At 41.5% G+C, this 16,596-nt stretch overlaps 2 protein-coding genes across 9 annotated transcripts in view; one reads left to right on the forward strand and one right to left on the reverse strand.

Annotated features, from left to right (window-relative positions):
- The window catches only part of APBA2 (amyloid beta precursor protein binding family A member 2), a 225,932-nt gene extending 213,395 nt beyond the window's left edge, over positions 1-12,537 (forward strand). For 5 of the 6 annotated variants that reach the window (XM_050967960.1, XM_050967962.1, XM_050967961.1 and 2 more), the window contains 2 exons: positions 9,369-9,509; positions 11,372-12,536. In XM_050967960.1, the coding sequence (XP_050823917.1) occupies positions 9,369-9,509; positions 11,372-11,443 (213 nt within the window). In that variant the 3' untranslated portion in view covers positions 11,444-12,536. Of the gene's footprint in view, positions 1-9,368; positions 9,510-11,371 lie in introns of all 6 variants that reach the window. The other variant, XM_050967967.1, reaches the window with a different exon arrangement.
- Positions 12,538-12,686: 149 nt separating this feature from the next.
- The window catches only part of ENTREP2 (endosomal transmembrane epsin interactor 2), a 399,527-nt gene continuing 395,617 nt past the window's right edge, over positions 12,687-16,596 (reverse strand). For all 3 annotated transcript variants that reach the window (XM_050967970.1, XM_050967969.1, XM_050967968.1), the window contains one exon: positions 12,687-14,701. In XM_050967970.1, coding sequence (XP_050823927.1) covers positions 14,516-14,701 — 186 coding nt within the window. In that variant the 3' untranslated portion in view covers positions 12,687-14,515. The remainder of the gene's footprint in view (positions 14,702-16,596) is intronic.

Genomic DNA, 16,596 nt, shown 5'->3' on the forward strand with positions numbered 1-16,596 from the left:
GGCAGCGCAGCTGCAAAGCCTGGTCTGACCCAGTTCTCTGTGCTGTGCGGTGGTGTGGCTGGCTCCCACCGCCAGCACAGCTGCCTATCCTGCCGCTCTGAGCAGCACTGCTGTAGCACCGCCATCCATCAGTGCTCCAGACAGTGCAGTAAGGGGGCAGAGGAGTTTGCGGTGGTGGTCAGGGGGCGGGGTTGTGGCTATTGGTTGGGCGGTCAGAGGGCAGAGAACAAGGGGGTTGAATGGGGGTAGGGGGTCCCTGAGGGGACAGTCAGGAAGGAGGGTGGTTGGATGGGGTGGCAGGGGGCAGGGGTTCTGGGGGTGATTAAGGGACAGGGAGAAGGGGTGGTTGGATGGGGCAGGTGTCCCAGGGGGCAGTCAAGAATGAGAGGAGGGGTTGGATGGGGCAGGAGGGGGAAAGTCAGGGGCTTACTACTTAATGGTAGTGTCCCTTTTCTGAACTTGCCAATTGAATCTGGTACTGTGGCACATGGACTACATAGGGTATGCTGCCATGTATCTTGAGTTCTGATGGAAGCTTAACATGTTAGAATGCTAAATTTTCTGGTTGTGGTTGTATTCATTCTGGAGATAGCTAATAAAGTCATATTGATCTGAATCTATTTTGGGGGAAGGGAGGGCTAATGTTGGGTAGCATATTTTAGCCCAGGAGGCTTATGCTCTCTACAGTATGAATCTAGTCTCCTTGTTAGCATGTTTTTTAGTTGTTGTTTGTTGTTCTGGTCTTTTTTTTTCCATTCACATTGATGCAATGGACAAAGCGTTGCAGAACAAGGGAACAAATCAGCATATTGTTCTAGAGGCATTCCCGTTTTTGTCCATTGTATTAATACTTATACTATCCAATGAAAACAAATGGTCTTTCTGATACAATTACCTATATTTAAACAGCCCTTTTCCCTTATTGTGTCCTGATAATAAGCACTGGAAAGATGCTGCTGTTGTCATGATAAACCATAGCAGATTACATATTGCTACCTACAATAGATTATTGCTTTAACAGCATTCTCTCTCTGGCTGCTTTGCAGAATATGCTCCTTAATGAATATTAGCTGTTTAAACAGTAGAATGTTAATTTTAGATTTCAGTTCAGTCTGGTGTGCCTGTAGGACCTAAATGGTACATAGGCTTTGTGCTGGCTTTATGTACAGGGGGGAATTGCATCTGTTGCTAAGTCCATTGTGCCAGTCAGTGCTGGATTTTCCTGGGCTGTCTGGGAAGAAGCATGTCATTCTCGACCCAGCTCTCCACCCAACTCCCTTCCCACATATAGATAGGTCACCCCTTACCTCCATGTACCCATGGCGCCCCACTTGCCTGAAACCCTCACCCATTCACCTGTTTGTGAGGCTGCAAGGCCTCTGCTGTACCAACGCCTGGCCTGGATCAGGAATCCAAGAGGTGGAGCCAAAGCACAACTTTCTAAGCAGTGTGCGAGGTACGACAGTTAGACCATTCATTCTCTCCCCACTGCTGCTGGATTTAGATGCTATGAAGAATGGAAGTGATCTGAGCAGCATCTGTTTGTGTGGTGTGGAGACCCTATTACATACATGCCTAATGCTGCCACTGTCTGTAATTCATGAGAGACCGGTTCACACTCTACAATCAGGCTCACCCCATTGTCACTGTATGGTCTCCTTTGAAGAACTAATGTTGCTTAACTTCCTAGTTACTGGAGAATGTTCATTACAGTGGTGCATTCAGCAGTTCCCCCCACCGAGACTCAGTGCTTCTCCTCTGCAATGGGCCCTGCCTCCAGTGGCCAGCGACTGAGGAGCCCAAAAGGCTGTCTTGCAAATACAGGAGCAGCGGCATGGGCCAGTGCTTAAAGCACAGAACTTGAGATAGAAAAATCTGTGCCTGTAGTTATGGTTCTGTTGACTCTTGCCAAGTGCAAGGCATGGTCCTTGTCCTGGTTAGATCAGATTCTAAAATGAGGGTAAAATATTACTGCTTTCCCATTGTGAAGGCTTTTAATTCTCTGATGTCTGTAAAGCTCTATCAGAGCATCAGATGGAATATGCCACAGAAAAGCAGACTTATCATTGACTTTAGGGCTGACCATTCACCTTTCTGCTTGCTTCTGAAAGTGTGTACTGTAAGTGGACCTGTTGGCTGCAGTTTTTTATAGTGAGGAAAATGTATTTACAGGGTTCTTTGGGCACATGATGGCTTTTTCCTGTCTGATTATTATGTACAAATTCCCTGTGGCAGGTAATAAACTTCTAATTTTATTGAAAAATCTTGTTTTGATAAGAGAGCTGGACTAAATGGATATACTGCACTCTGGAAGATTTTGTCATCTGTATGATTAGGAGGTAAAAACTGTCTGTAAAAGGATATGTTCTGTGGGCGTGAAATCAAGGTTGCAATTCTGTGGATGGCTCCGCTGGCTCCTTTAACCATGAAAGGGTCGCTGAAGTGGTTTATGAACCACAGCAGAACCCTGAGATCTAATTACAGCCCATATGTTCGATGGCACCACTCTCACTGTTATTTTCAATACAGATGAAAATATCTTTCAAAAGGCTGAAGGAGGCTGCTTTCACAAACAAGGAGCAATGACTAAAGAGGCATTTTCTCTCCCTTATATTGCATGAGCTTTGACAGACTAGGGAAGGATTCCATTGTTTGTGGCATTGTATTTAGAGAGTGAGGGTTCTAAGGAAATTGCCAATATTGTGAGGATATTTTTCATCCACGCAAAGCCTTTCAACTCGGGCACTTCCACTGCTTCCAGCTTGCCCCATTGCCAGTGTATTGTGACTGTATCTGAATTAGACTGCAAAGTCCTTGGGGCACATGCCATGTTTTATTATGCTTATATTTAGCACTGAACAAAATGCTCAGAGCTCAACAAATAAATAATAATGCTTGACATGTGGTTATAATAAGGATAGTGACTGCAAAAATTGCCATCATGGGATTCTATACAGTATTGATTCTTTCTCAGCTAGGATCACCTTTTTTTCTCAATTTACAAATCAAAAGACAATTTTATTATTGTTCTCAGTTTACAAAAGATAAACTGTTCAGTTTTTAAAATCTCAGCTCTGCTAACTGCACCTCCGATATACAAAATCAAGCCGTGCCCTTCCTACCTCTTACTAGGAGACAGAACAGACCCCAGCAGAGTCTTCTGCACAGTGTTGACTATAAAAAAAGACAAAATTTATTAATTTCTTACCTGACTGTTGCTGATATACCGCTGTTACTTGTCTGTTAGAGGGGTGAGTGTGGTATCTCAGGGCTTGTCTACACTACCATGCAGAGGCGATCTAAGATACGCAACTTCAGCTATGTGAATAGCTCTAAGTACGACGACTTCAGCTACACTATATACCGCGGTGTCTTCACTGCGGTAAGTCGACAGCTGACACGCTCCTATCTACTCCGCTTGCGCTTCTCATTCTGGTGGCGTACTAGAGTCAATGGGAGAGCACTCAGCGCTCGATTTCATGTCTATACTAGACGTGATAAATTGACCCCCACCGGCTTGATTGCTGCCTGCCAATCCAGCAGGTAGTGTAGACAGGCCCTCAGATACTGCTGTTTGGGAACTGCTTGTAAATGTTTTTGTGGTGGTGTTGCTGTCTTGGCTCTGCAGTGCTTTGCTTAGAGCAGTAAAATAAGGAGATATGTCAGTCACGTGAAAGGAAAACTATTGACTTGGTGCCATTGTGATGTATTTATTTTTTTGTCCAGCTCTAAGAATTTCTGTCTTAATGTAAAATCTGTGTCTTTGTTCCTTTTCCAAATATGCATTGTATTTTTTTGACTATGAAGGGCCAAATTTTTGGCCTCCCTTCAAGTGCATGCAATATAAGTGTACCTGATTAAATAATACAGTTATGCAGTATAGAGAATTGCATTCCATTCCAAGCAGGGCATAAGGATTTTGCACTTCTTTGGAATTTATGCATCTGAAAAAGGGCATATTGTAAACAAGAGTCATCTAGATTTAGCTGAGTGAGCTGAATAGTCATGTATGCAGCTAGACTTTAGAGTTAGGATCACAGTTCTCCAACTGGGGCAGGCCTGCCTTGAGAGCGAACTATTAGCTAGCTAAGTCTCCATTGGCGTGGGGGAGATGAAATGCAGGTGGGGTAATTAATAGTTCTGCTTTGAAGATCAGCCTCCACTCTGTTCATATTCCCTGTGCGATCTGTGAAGTAGGACTGCTGGTTGGCTATGTGGTGTGGATCATGTGGGAGTGGGCTGATGTGACTCACCCGGAACAGGACACAAAACACAAAGGATTCTGATTTTACAGGTGAAAGGCAATGATTGGGGGAGAGAAATGTCCTTTCTGGAGCTGCAGAGGCACTTAAGGCTGGGGCAGGTCCATGTGCACAGAAGCCAGGAACAAGATTGATTGATTTAGTGCTCAAAGCAGGTTTGCTTTTAGATAGGGGAATTCCATATTTAGACCATAGCCCATTCTGGCAAATTGTCTAAGCTTTGCAGGATGCAGCCGAGATAATCGGACCGCTTGGACTTCCTAGGATAGGCCTAGTCTAGACTAGGGTTCCTGCTCCTGTGCTGAGTGCCTCCAATGCCTCCTTCAGTGCCAATCTAGACACGCCACAAAAGTCTATTCTACGATACAAACGATTATAGTTTTCCCTATGTTGAGTCCTTTTTAGGAAACTATATTGAGAACTAAGCTGAGCCCTAGGGTAAACCACAAACCAGTGATTATCTTGTCTGACCTCCCCAGTGACCTTTTCCTCCCTGCCAGCTACTCCTTTTGAATCAGACACATGGGATATGTTCAAAAGCCTTTTCTTCTTGACTTTAATGAAACTTGAAACTTCAGCACTGGTGTAATGTCCGACCGTGCAAGTTGCTTTTAAATTCCTTTGCTGCAGGGGAGTCTTGATGAGTGACCATTCTAATCTAAACTAAAAATAAAAATGGGAGAGAGATGAAGTAGGAAGCTGTTCTTTTCAGTATATTTCAGAACAAATATTTTCTGACAGCTGACAGATGTGCCATTTTTTTTCCCTCTCATGTTTTGTATTGTATTTTTCACAAGATTGTTAAGGTAGACAATCAGCTGAAAAAAAAAAGTAAATTTAAACAAAGTTCCTCTAAATGTAAATCTGTTGAAGGACTCCACCTATCATACAATTTCCAATCTCTTTACTAATCCCTATTGTACCATATTCCCCACTCCCAGCCTGGAACTGAAACTTTTAAAGGGATTTTGTTAAATATTTTTACATCACATACTTCATAAGGGACCTCTACTCTGAATTAATTATCCATTTTACAGCCTGGCTCAGCCCTCTTCTTGTAGTAATGGGACCCAGGCTGGGTCCCACAGGCTTCTAAGTCAAGTGGGTCAGAGTGAGTCTACTCACTGGTCATAGGTCTGGGTCTCTGGGGTGCACTCCCTAGCTCAGATCTCTTGTGTGAGCCATTCCCTGAGACATGAGACTCCACAGTCTGTCTGACTCAGATCCTGGAATTACTGCCTCAAATCGGGTGACCAGATGTCCTGATTTTATAGGGACAGTCCAGATTTTTGGGGCTTTTTCTTATATAAGCTTCTATTATCCCCCACCCTCTTTCACGTTTGCTGTCTGGTTAACCCTAGCTTCAAACCTCCTGAACACCTTAGTTGTTTACACATATTCCTCCAGAATTTCACCAGTTTAAACCCATGACAGGAAGGCAAGGGACACAGACTTAGCAAAGTAATTTCTTAATCACAGTCACATCATTTTTTAAAAAAACCACTACAGAGTTTACAGATCTTTGTACAATAACAGAAGTCCCAAGATGCAGCCTCCCACCTTTAATCTTACCCCTTGTGTAAATCAGGTCTTGCCAACATTTCAGGCTAAGCAGAGTCCTTCCTGCCTTCTCCCTCTCCAGCTTGGTCTTCATTGTGGCAATGGATGGTCCCCCTTAGAGAAGCACCCCCCCTTAAATTCAGTCTCTGACCCTTTTTGCCAAATGTTCCATAGGCTTGCTTGTGTCCTGTCCCCCTCCAGGCTCCTGTGTAGAATCCATTGTTCCATGAGTATGGTCTGGCAGTTAAGAGAGAATCTGACTCAAATGGCTCTAGTATATTGTCTTGATGGCTTCTTAGAGATTGTCCTTCACCAAGGCAGGGAGCACCTTTCCTGGCTAGAGTAGCTGACTGCAATATATCATAGTAACCTTGCTTTGGGCAAAGTTAGACAGGAGTTCAGCATATAACACAAAATGGATGTGCTAATCCAAAATGGAGGATACAGTACAAATAGAGATCACATTTGGACTCAGACCTGAATAGCCCACTCTGCCACAATCACCATTTCACCACTAAAACAAGACCTCCAGAACCACATATTGGCAAAAAATCTCCTCCATTCAAATGGTTCCTATGGGTGTTCTTTAGCAGATTCACTGCATTCAGCACTGAGTGACTTTGTCTTTATGTGGCAATGGAAATTTAGTCTGATTAAGGACTGCAGCATTTAAATAATTATTATGCCCTGGTGCTCTATTTCTTTTTGTGACCTTTTAAACCTGTTCTGTTTTTTTTTGGTGAAAGATTTCATTTTAGATTTAAAGGGATACTGGCAAGTTAAATACATATTAAAAGCAAAAACTTTTCCACATACGTTGCTAATAACACATTGATTTTTTTAAACAGAATTTAAATTGTAATATCTATTAACTGATTACTTTATTGCATTTCTCTGATTTTTGGAAAAGGATAGATTGGTCAGTTTCATCTTTGTTTACAGAAAGTTTCTAATTCATTTATCTGTTGGTTTCTTCTAATTCACATGATGGCTTTTGCATGCGAACAATAGATTTTTATTCTGTACTCATACTGGCATAAATGGACAGTGACTCAGTTGAAGATAAGGGATTAACAGAGTAAAATTCAGAGGAGAAAGGTCTTGTAAATGTGGGGTGACGTTTGTTTCCAGTTGGGAGAAAACAGTCACTGTAATTTTTCTGTTGCTATTATTGCTTTTTACCTAATCCTAAATTTTGGATCTAATGTGAACAGAGTGTCCCTTTAAGAAGAGAGCATTATGTTAAGGTCCCCAGGTAGTAATGGCACCATTATCAAAAAACAAACCACTACAACCTTCTGCAAGGGAAGGCTATAGACAACTGCAGTCAAAAATATATATTAAATTGTCACCAAAATAATAGATGCAGTGACAGAACTTACAATTGGTCATTAGGTTTCCTGCAGGTTACTTAGGACAGATTTTTAAAAAGTTGCCTCTATTTGTTCTGAAGACAGGAAGAAAGATAACTGAATACTCAATCTAAAGGGGCTCAATCTAAAAGTAGATTTTTTCAAATTTTGAAACATGAAAAGCTTTGACCAACTCCATAAAATAATCAACATTTCTTTTTCCATCAGAGGCCTGTGTACATGAGAATATAGTCCCAGGTCAATTCTTATGGCCAAGTATATACATCACCCAAAAAATTTCTGCTGTACTTGCCAGCCTTGGGGAGTCCAATGATGCAATCTGTAAGGATGCCAAGCTATCTTCTTGCCATTAGTGGTGATCTAGGACACTAGCACTCAATCCTTCCAACTACTGTGCCTGTTTCAAGAGTCTGATTTGTCTTGTGTACTTCCAAGTTTCACCTCACTTAAAAACTACCTGCTTACAAAATCAGACAAAAAATACAAAGAAGTGTCCCAGCTCACCAATACTGAAAAATTGCTTACTTTCTCATTTTTACCCTATAATTCTAAAATAAACCAAACAAGTCATTTTCTGTATGAAATTTTAGTTTGTACTACTTCACTAGTGCTTTTTATGTAGCCTGTTGTAAAACCAGGCAAATATCTAGATGAGTTGGTGTACCTCCTGGAAGATCTCTGCATACCCCCTGGGTGAGAACCATTAAGATAGTTTAGCACTGTTCTTCCTATGTTCAAAGGTACTGACTTCCCCTCTGCCTGGTCCTGCCCCTGCATCGCCCTCAACTCACCCCCATTCCACCCCTTCCCCCCAAGTCCCCACCCCTTCTCCGCCTCCTCCCGTGAGCGCACCATGTCCCTGCTCCTCCCCCTCCCTCCGGGAAAGTCCTAAGCACCGCCAAACAGCTGTTAGGTGGCGGAGAGGCAGGAAGCGCTGGGAGGGAGGGGGACAAGTGGTGGGGGGAGGAGGGTGCTGAGCAACTGTTAATTTTTCCTTGTGGATGCTCCAGCCCCGGAGCACCCCCGGAGTCAGCGCCTATGAATAGGTTCACTGGATTACACCCTGGCTGTACCTGTTCTGTTGTGAAAGATGCCAGGTGGCCTCCCTGGAGCCTTCTATTTAAACTGAATCTCTCTCTGTGATCTTGGACTACATGGAGAAAAGCATATTTTAATATAATCTGGTCTGATTTGTGCATAAAGTCATATAGCACTGATTTAGGGAATCTTCCTCCTGGAGATGGACCTGATGCGGCGCTGTGTAGTAGTTTTAAAGATGCAATGTACCCAGAGAGAAATTCCCACGGCAACCCTTGCATCATATGCTACAAGGGGCACCTCAGCAATAGGAGCGGCTCTCACAGGAAACACACCCAACAAAATGTTATTTCAACTTATCATGTTACTTGGATGTTTTAGCAGTTTACATTTTCTCATTCATAACTTAGTTGCTTCTACAGACACATTTAAATACCATGTAATTTTGGAAGGATTAATTTGTGGTATAAACAAAAATCTAGGCTAAGGTTTAATTTGGAGTGTGCATATGTATGGACAAAAGGAACATATATTCTTTTGGGTTTTTTCCATTCCCTGTTTGGCCTGCTTTGAGATCAGCTATTGAACTATTGTTCATAAGGTTCCAATCCTCCTCTGTCTTTTTTATTTATGTCTTTCTTTATTTTTTGCACAGGCCTGAAATTTCATTGCCATGGTGATAGTGCAACTATTTTATATTTCACTGGGTGATCTGTACACAGTCATCGATCCCAAAGCCATCTGACCTCCTGTGTATTCCAGTGCTTTAGGAATAAAGGGCAAAATTGTGACTTTTTTTTTAATTTTTGCAAACAAAACAAACCTCTAAAAGCCTAATCATAAGTCAATTTTTCTAGTCACATCTTGTGGAGTCATCACAACACACCTCTTAAGCACAGGTAGATGGACATGAGCTAACATGCTGAAAATAGTGTGGTTGTAGCGGCACCAGAATACAATCCTGCCCAACCCCTTAGGTACATACTTAGGAGGCTAGTCAGATCCACCACAGCCACACTGCTATCTTCAGTGCGCCAGCTCAGGCAGCACTAACCTGTCTGTCTGCCCAGTTCCTAGAGACCTGCTACAGCTTCACAACTGCTAACTCTAATTACACTCTGACTTTGCCTGCCAGATTTGCAGCTTGATGCGAGGTGGAATAGCAGAACGGGGAGGGGTCCGAGTAGGACATCGCATTATTGAGATCAATGGGCAAAGTGTTGTGGCCACTGCTCACGAGAAGATAGTACAAGCCTTGTCTAACTCAGTGGGAGAGGTAAGAATCGTCTGAATTTAAAATATTGTATCAAAATATTGAAACAGGTTAGTGAGAATCTCTCTATATACTTGGGCTCCTGTTGAAAACAATCTGGTACTAACACTCTCTTACGCCCTCCATCAAACCATAAAAGTAAAGCAGTTGTGGCTACATTATCTGCATTTTACCATTGGTTTTCAAGAAAGAGTTCCCTGACTGATTCTGGCATTTGAAACTGCAGTCAGACATCAACCATTCAGGTAGGTGAAGAAATCTCAGTCAAGCATTGTATAGCCAAGAGCTATGAAAAATGTCTGCATCTCTGTTTTAGATTTTCCAGTCATAAAATGAATTGATAGCCAGCGAGGCGAGCAATTAAGACTGACTAATGTTTTTGCTGAGATTCTCTGACTCTGATTAGGGAATTGGAGTAGGAGAGTAAAACATGTGTCTGTTCCTCACCATGTTTAGCGAAACTAGTGACTGATAAACAAGATGGGTGTTGGTGACGTGCCTTCTCATCCCTTTTGAATTTCAGATAGCATCACTATGCTCGTGCTAACTTGCTGGTCAGTATTTCCATGGCATAACTCTTCCTTCACAAAGTCTTAGTTAACTGACTTTGTGCAGGGAACACCACAAGGCTGGGGTGATGGAATTCACACACCATACAGCCCTGGGGCCTGCTATAGTGGCCCCTGCATCCACATTCCTTCTGCCCTCTGGTGCGGGTGAGCTAGTGCTCCCCACCAAGGCGCACACGAAAGGGGTAAAGCAGTGTTTAAGCACTGGGTGGTGAGGGCTATAGGTGGCAGTTTACACCTTATGAATGGGCATGGCCCTACTTCTAGTGGTGAGATGATTATCACTAATTCCGAGTAGTCTGTGTATATAAAAATCTTTCAATGGAAGGCTATAGCAGTTAAAAACATAGCCCAGGTAATTTATGATTTTTGGACTACTGCAGCTAGAGTTTGAGCTGTCCTAAGTAATTGTACATTTATAAAAGGCTTTGGCCTGACTGTGCAGTGCCTGATTTTTTTAAAATAGGCTGACAAGAGCAGATTATCATTATTTTTAAATGATCACTGCTATCTACAACCATACTTGGTTCCTTGCCGCTTGTATTGTAGCAATACGTCTCCTGGTGTAAAATCCGAAGTGGCAGCTCCATCTGTGCTTATTTTGCTACAGTTGATTGGTTGGTTGTTTCTAATACCTGCAAAAAAGTTTGTTATAGTTTGTTCATACAATGCCATGTCCTTTAACAATGTTAAATGAAATCTCTGCTTACCTCCCACTCTCCTACTGAGTATTTACCAGGATTACTGCCAGATGCTTCCTTTGATTATTTGACACCTTTACTCCTATCAGAGTCCAATCACCCTTGCTAACAGGCTTAAAAATGATATTTCTTGTAAATTGCTGATTTAGTAGGAATGGGGGTGGGAGAACTTGCTTTACCTAAATTTGAATGCATTTGAACATTGTGGGTGGTGAAGTTTAAACTGAATGTTCAAAGGTTCACATTCCATGTTAGAGATACTGTGTTGGATGAGCGGAGAGAGGAAAATCCAGTGCCAGTCAATATTTGAGTAGGCAGGGTGAATTTTCATGTACATGAGATTTTCTTCCTGGCTAATTTCCTTAGCTTGGACAGCGGTGGTTGGATGAAATCGGTAATAGCAGCTGTTTTTCAATTGCTTTTGCTATTCTGATATCATGTCATTTGAAAACAAACTCCTCCTCCCCCAAGCTCTAGGTAGAAACCAGGAACACCTCCCCTGAAGTCAATGAATGCTGTTAGTGATATGTGCATCAGGCCCCTAGTGATTCTCAACTGATAATTGTTACTATATTTTATGTAAATCAATTGACAGATTCATATGAAGACTATGCCAGCTGCAATGTTCAGGCTTCTAACTGGCCAAGAGACACCCCTGTACATCTAGCACATGAGGCTGTCTCTTTCAACAAAAGAACTAAATGATTCCATCAAAGTTGAAGTCTACACAGAAGAAGGAAGAATTTTGTATTTTGTATGAATGAAAGGCTTTGAAACAGGACCTGAAGATTTCACAAACTGAATGGCCAAGAGTCTCTCCCTTGCCAAAAAGTGATGATCATCTTTATCAAGAACAATAATCACTGACCCAAAATCTTTGTAAGACATAGTATTTTGCAACATCTTCTAAACTCTTTTCTCATTGAAACTTATACATATTTATTTGTAATCTTCATGTGGCATGGTGTACATCTGTCTGTCATGTTTGATAATGTGAGAATGAGTCGGCAGAACATTTACTGCACCGATAAGCAACTGAACAGCAGCCTCAATTTAAAAAAAAATATCCAAGTCCCATGTAATGGTCCCTCCACAGCATATTGCGTAATTTGAAAGCTGATCCAGGGCAGATGGCATTTTAAAATTTCAGGGATTAGGAATGTGTGCTATTAGATTCTAATGTAAAGTAAAACCGTTGTAGTACTTGGTGTAGTTACATGTTACATTTGTCATAATGGTAAGTATAGCAAGGTGTGACTATAAGTGTATAACAAAAGAACAGGGAAGTGTTTCTGATGCTAAATAAAGAATAAATGCCACAAAACTAAATATTTATTTATTTATTTTTAATTTTCATGGTCTAACAGAACTGCTTTTCTGATACTTAAATGTGTTCCATGGTTTGTGTAATATTTTTTTATTACCCTTTGATTTACATTAGCTCACAATGGGAGAGCCATCCTTAGTCTTTTATAAAAACATTCTTGTTCCTGAGGCATTGTTCTGAATGTTTCTTTCTGGTGAATGAGGAGGAACTAGCATCAACAGCAGTATTAGAATGTGTATAGATAAAATAAGTAGTAGTAAAGTTGTATTCATTATGAGAAATTGTTCATTAATGTAACTTTGTCTTGATTTTTTGGGAGGGGAGGGGGACAAGGCTTTGAAGAAAAATACACTGTGACTTTAGAAGCCATACCATGCAGTAACTAAAGCTTTTTAGGATTTCAGGGGGTAACATACATTGCATGCAACTGACCTTAGGAAAGAATTAACCCTAGTATCACTAATAAATCTGGAGTAATAAAGACAACTTGCTTATCTTGTTTATTCTGTTAGTTAGTTTACTACATTCAACAATCTTCCTAGATGAAGAATTAAATGGGGCTATTTCTAAGTGCAGTTCAAAGAATCAGGTAGTTGGAATCCATCTATCTGCTGCCTTGAAGTCAGAATTATAGTAGGTGGTATATCTGCAGAATTCATAGTGAATGGATGCTTGCAATTACCCTAACTTTTTGCCACTGGATGTCACTGTAGCTTCATGTGAATGTAGTTGAAGCAGCATCAATTTAAAATATTAACGGTATTGATGATTGACAAACCCACATTCTGAACTAAAGCTATCCATCTCCAGCTACACAGCCTTGTGACCTTTTCACAGATTGTCTGCCAAGTTCAGAGTGACACAAATGAAAACAGCCAAGCAATTAAACCCCCGAGATGTGTTTACAAAAGTTAAAATTTTGCACATTAGACTGGATTCCTTATGAGAACACTGATCATGCCCTTTCCTATCTCTGCTGAGTTGTAGCTCGCATTGCTTTTTTCTTAACAAAGACCAGGCAGGCACCATCTGCTGTTAGTATTGGCATTAGTTGAGTTTTTTTAGACTAATTTTTAATGCAGGAGAACTACTAGAAGAAAATTATCCATGCTAACAAATGGAATAAACCAAATTAGAGGAAGATGATACATCTTTGGCATCCCATTAGGCCCTCAAGATTCAGGGTTTTGAAGAGATTTTTCAGGGCCCAGGGCAAAATCTGAAACTGAGCCCCCCCTCCCTTCCAAAATTACTGTGACAATGAAAGAGTTTAAGATGGGAGGGAATGGGGAGCAGGGTTAACAAGGGTCCAGGCCAGTGGAGTGGCTGCCATCCTCACAGGGAGAGAGGAGCTCTGGCCCCTCCGCTGGTGGGAATGGTATCCACAACCCTACTCCTAGCTCTGGGTGGCTTCAGACCTGCCAGCTGATGACGACAATAGTGGCAATGATAGGATCTGAGCCTGGCCAGGATGGGGGAGTCACTTCCCATATTACCCATGATGCAATGCCACTCCGTCAAATTTGGCTCAGCTCCCCCCCAAAAAAAATTTGGGGGGCCCTCTCAAACAAGGCAGGAGGGCAAACTGCCCTTTTTGTGCTTCCCCCAGGTAGCCCTGTCTGGATTCAGCTCAGCGGTTGGCCGTGAAAGGTTTTGGAAGTCAGCTTTTAGGCAATTCCAGCAGTGCAATGGCTTTGTCCATAGTGCACCTGCTGGACGTAATTTATAGTGAATTTAGACCTCAATTTATAATGGCATCTCCCAAACCATCAAACTCACGAGCATTCAGAAGAGCAAAAAATAAACCACAGTGCAGCCTTTACTAGAATTTAAAAGGGCAATGGGCATTTGAGAAACAAAACAGCTCTAGCAGAAAATAACAATTAGGTTAGCGTCATGAAACCTATGTACACTTAGATATGAAAAGAGAGGGACCAGCAAAAGTAGCTATGCTCCTATAATAAGAGTGAATCTTTGTATTTCTAACCAAATCAGTTTTTGCAGAAGCAAAGTCCAGAAATACTTTTTATTAAAACACTGATGATAGTTAAAACCCGTTGAGGTACATTAAATAAATGCATCTTGTAAGTTGTACAAAAGGTCTCTTGGTGATGGTTTTCAGGAAATGCTGCATGGAAGCAGCATCTCCATCAATGCGTTCAAATCAATGCATATCTTTTTGGGAAAAACATTTGTTACAAGTTTAATAATAACCCTTTAAATTTTGCAAAATGCAGGGCTTAAAATTTACATTCAGAAAAAGAGTGGTGGTGTTCTGCTATTAAATAAAAAGTGGAATTCCAAAGGAAGACACTTTTTTTCCTTTCTAAGCCATCCATTATTTGCATTTCTCCGTGTGCTGGACTCTTCTCTTTGCTGGAATCAGCTTTTCTGCATACCTGTAAACTGTTGTCAAAGGATGGTCTCCCGGCAAACGCCAATCAAACTGTGTGGCCTGTCCCGCTCTAAACTGCGAGTGATGTGGGACCTGCGTAAGAAGGCACCTGGAGAACTTAGAGCACCACAACTCTGAAGGTGAAGATCTTCTTGAAGTCGTTTTCTAGAGGTATTCACATTCTGCTGGGAACTTGTAATTACCTGATAAAGGGGGAGCATGGAGGGAGGCGGAGGAAAAGGAGACAGGATACTTTAAAGTGGCAATTCTTCAACAAAAAAAACTTCAAAAACAGACTCCAACAAGAAAATGCAGAACTGGAATTAATTTGCAAACTGGACACCATCAAATTAGGTCTGAATAAAGACTGGGAGTGGATGGGTCACTCCACAACTAATTTCCCCCTGGTGATACACACACCTTCTGTCAACTGTTTGAAAAGAGCCACCTTGATTGCACTGAACTCATTAAAGTGATTTTTCCTCCCTTCTTGTGAACTGTTGAGAATAGCCCACTTCCACCTTAATTGAATTGGCTCGTTAGCACTGACCCCTCACTTGGTAAGGCAACTCCCATCTTTTCATATGCTGTGTATTTATACCCTACTGTATTTTCCACTCCATGCATCTGATGAAGTGGGTTTTAGCCCACGAAAGCTTATGTCCAAATAAATGTGTTAGTCTCTAAGGTGCCACAAGGACTCCATGTTGTTTTTGAGGATAAGAGCTGTTTGTTTCACTGCAAAGATTCAGTCACTTCTGTTACAGTAGCAGTTTTCTGCTCACTCTCTTTTATTGAATGTTACTGGTTAGCCCACAGAAGGTAAAATCCTAATACAAACCACCAGCCAATGGCCTTTATTTCAAGTGGGAGGGGCTGTGCTTTTGCTGCTGAAACCTCAGCTTCATTCCTCACTGACAACCCATGAAGCAGCACCATGTAGCTGCCGCCGGGACAAAGAATGCAGAAACCACTGTCCTCCTTCAAAACAAATCTTGGTTTAAATTAAAGAAAATATGTTCCCCCTTCTCATATGGGAACAAACCGGTAATTGGGGGCCTTCCAAATGGTCAGATCTGGGTCCAGCTAGACAGGAAAACAGTGTTAAGCTGCAGTGACCTCAGGCTCTTGCACTTCATGCTGCTGCAGACAGACTTTTAGAGATAGAGGGGAGACAGAGCACTGCTGTGGTTGGCCTCAGCTGATCAGAGAGTAAGTGATGGAATTGTGACTCCTGCTGAGGCATGAAGGAGGGGAATTAGATAGAGAGGAAGGCGTTTTCTTAGAACACAGTTTTACCTTTTAGTCCTCAGGTATAAGTTTGGGACAATGAACTCCATCCACTTGCTTAGAGAGAAGAGGGTCATGTGTGTTTTGGAGAGGGAAAGAGATTGATTTTTCCCGTCCATTAACTAAAATTTGTGTTCTTTCTCACCATCACTTAAAGAGTAACTCTTTTGTGAAGTAGCCTGTCACTTCCATTTATACCTCTAAGTCTGAATTACATAATGGTTATTGAAAAGGCTCTGAGCTTCAAGAGCAGATTGATGGAGCTGCTTAGACTTTGAGTGACTGTTAATGTTTGCTGACTGGAAAAATAACTTTACTAGGATTGTTCCCTTTGTTTGAAGCAGCCATGTGTCTCCTCAGATCTCAAAAGCTACACTTAGTAAAAATGGAAACCACGCGTGTGATTTTTATCATCTGTCTAAAACACTCAGTCTATAGTATTTTTCTTTTTGAGAAGTTATGGCTTTCCATTATAGCCCTAATATACTGTTTTCAGCTTTCTAACCTTTGGGAGTTAATGACCGATAATGATTTCAAAGCAATAAAAATGTTAACGATGTAAGGTCACTGTGGAATTCTTAAGTATCTCAGGATATTACTGCTTTTCCACTGCTGTAACTAGATATAGTAAGGTTTGTATTTCAATTTGTTCTATTCGCCAGCAAGCAAAAGGCTAATGCAAATTATCTTACGATCAGGCCTTGGTCAGTGGTGGACACTTTGTACAGCACTTAAGTTTCTCTCACAATGCTATTTAATGACCACTATATCACATATTTAAAGACACAGGAAGTTTTCATACTGCTGA

The sequence above is a fragment of the Gopherus flavomarginatus genome, chromosome 9 (genome assembly GCF_025201925.1).
Source record: "Gopherus flavomarginatus isolate rGopFla2 chromosome 9, rGopFla2.mat.asm, whole genome shotgun sequence".
NCBI lineage: Eukaryota > Metazoa > Chordata > Testudines > Testudinidae > Gopherus > Gopherus flavomarginatus.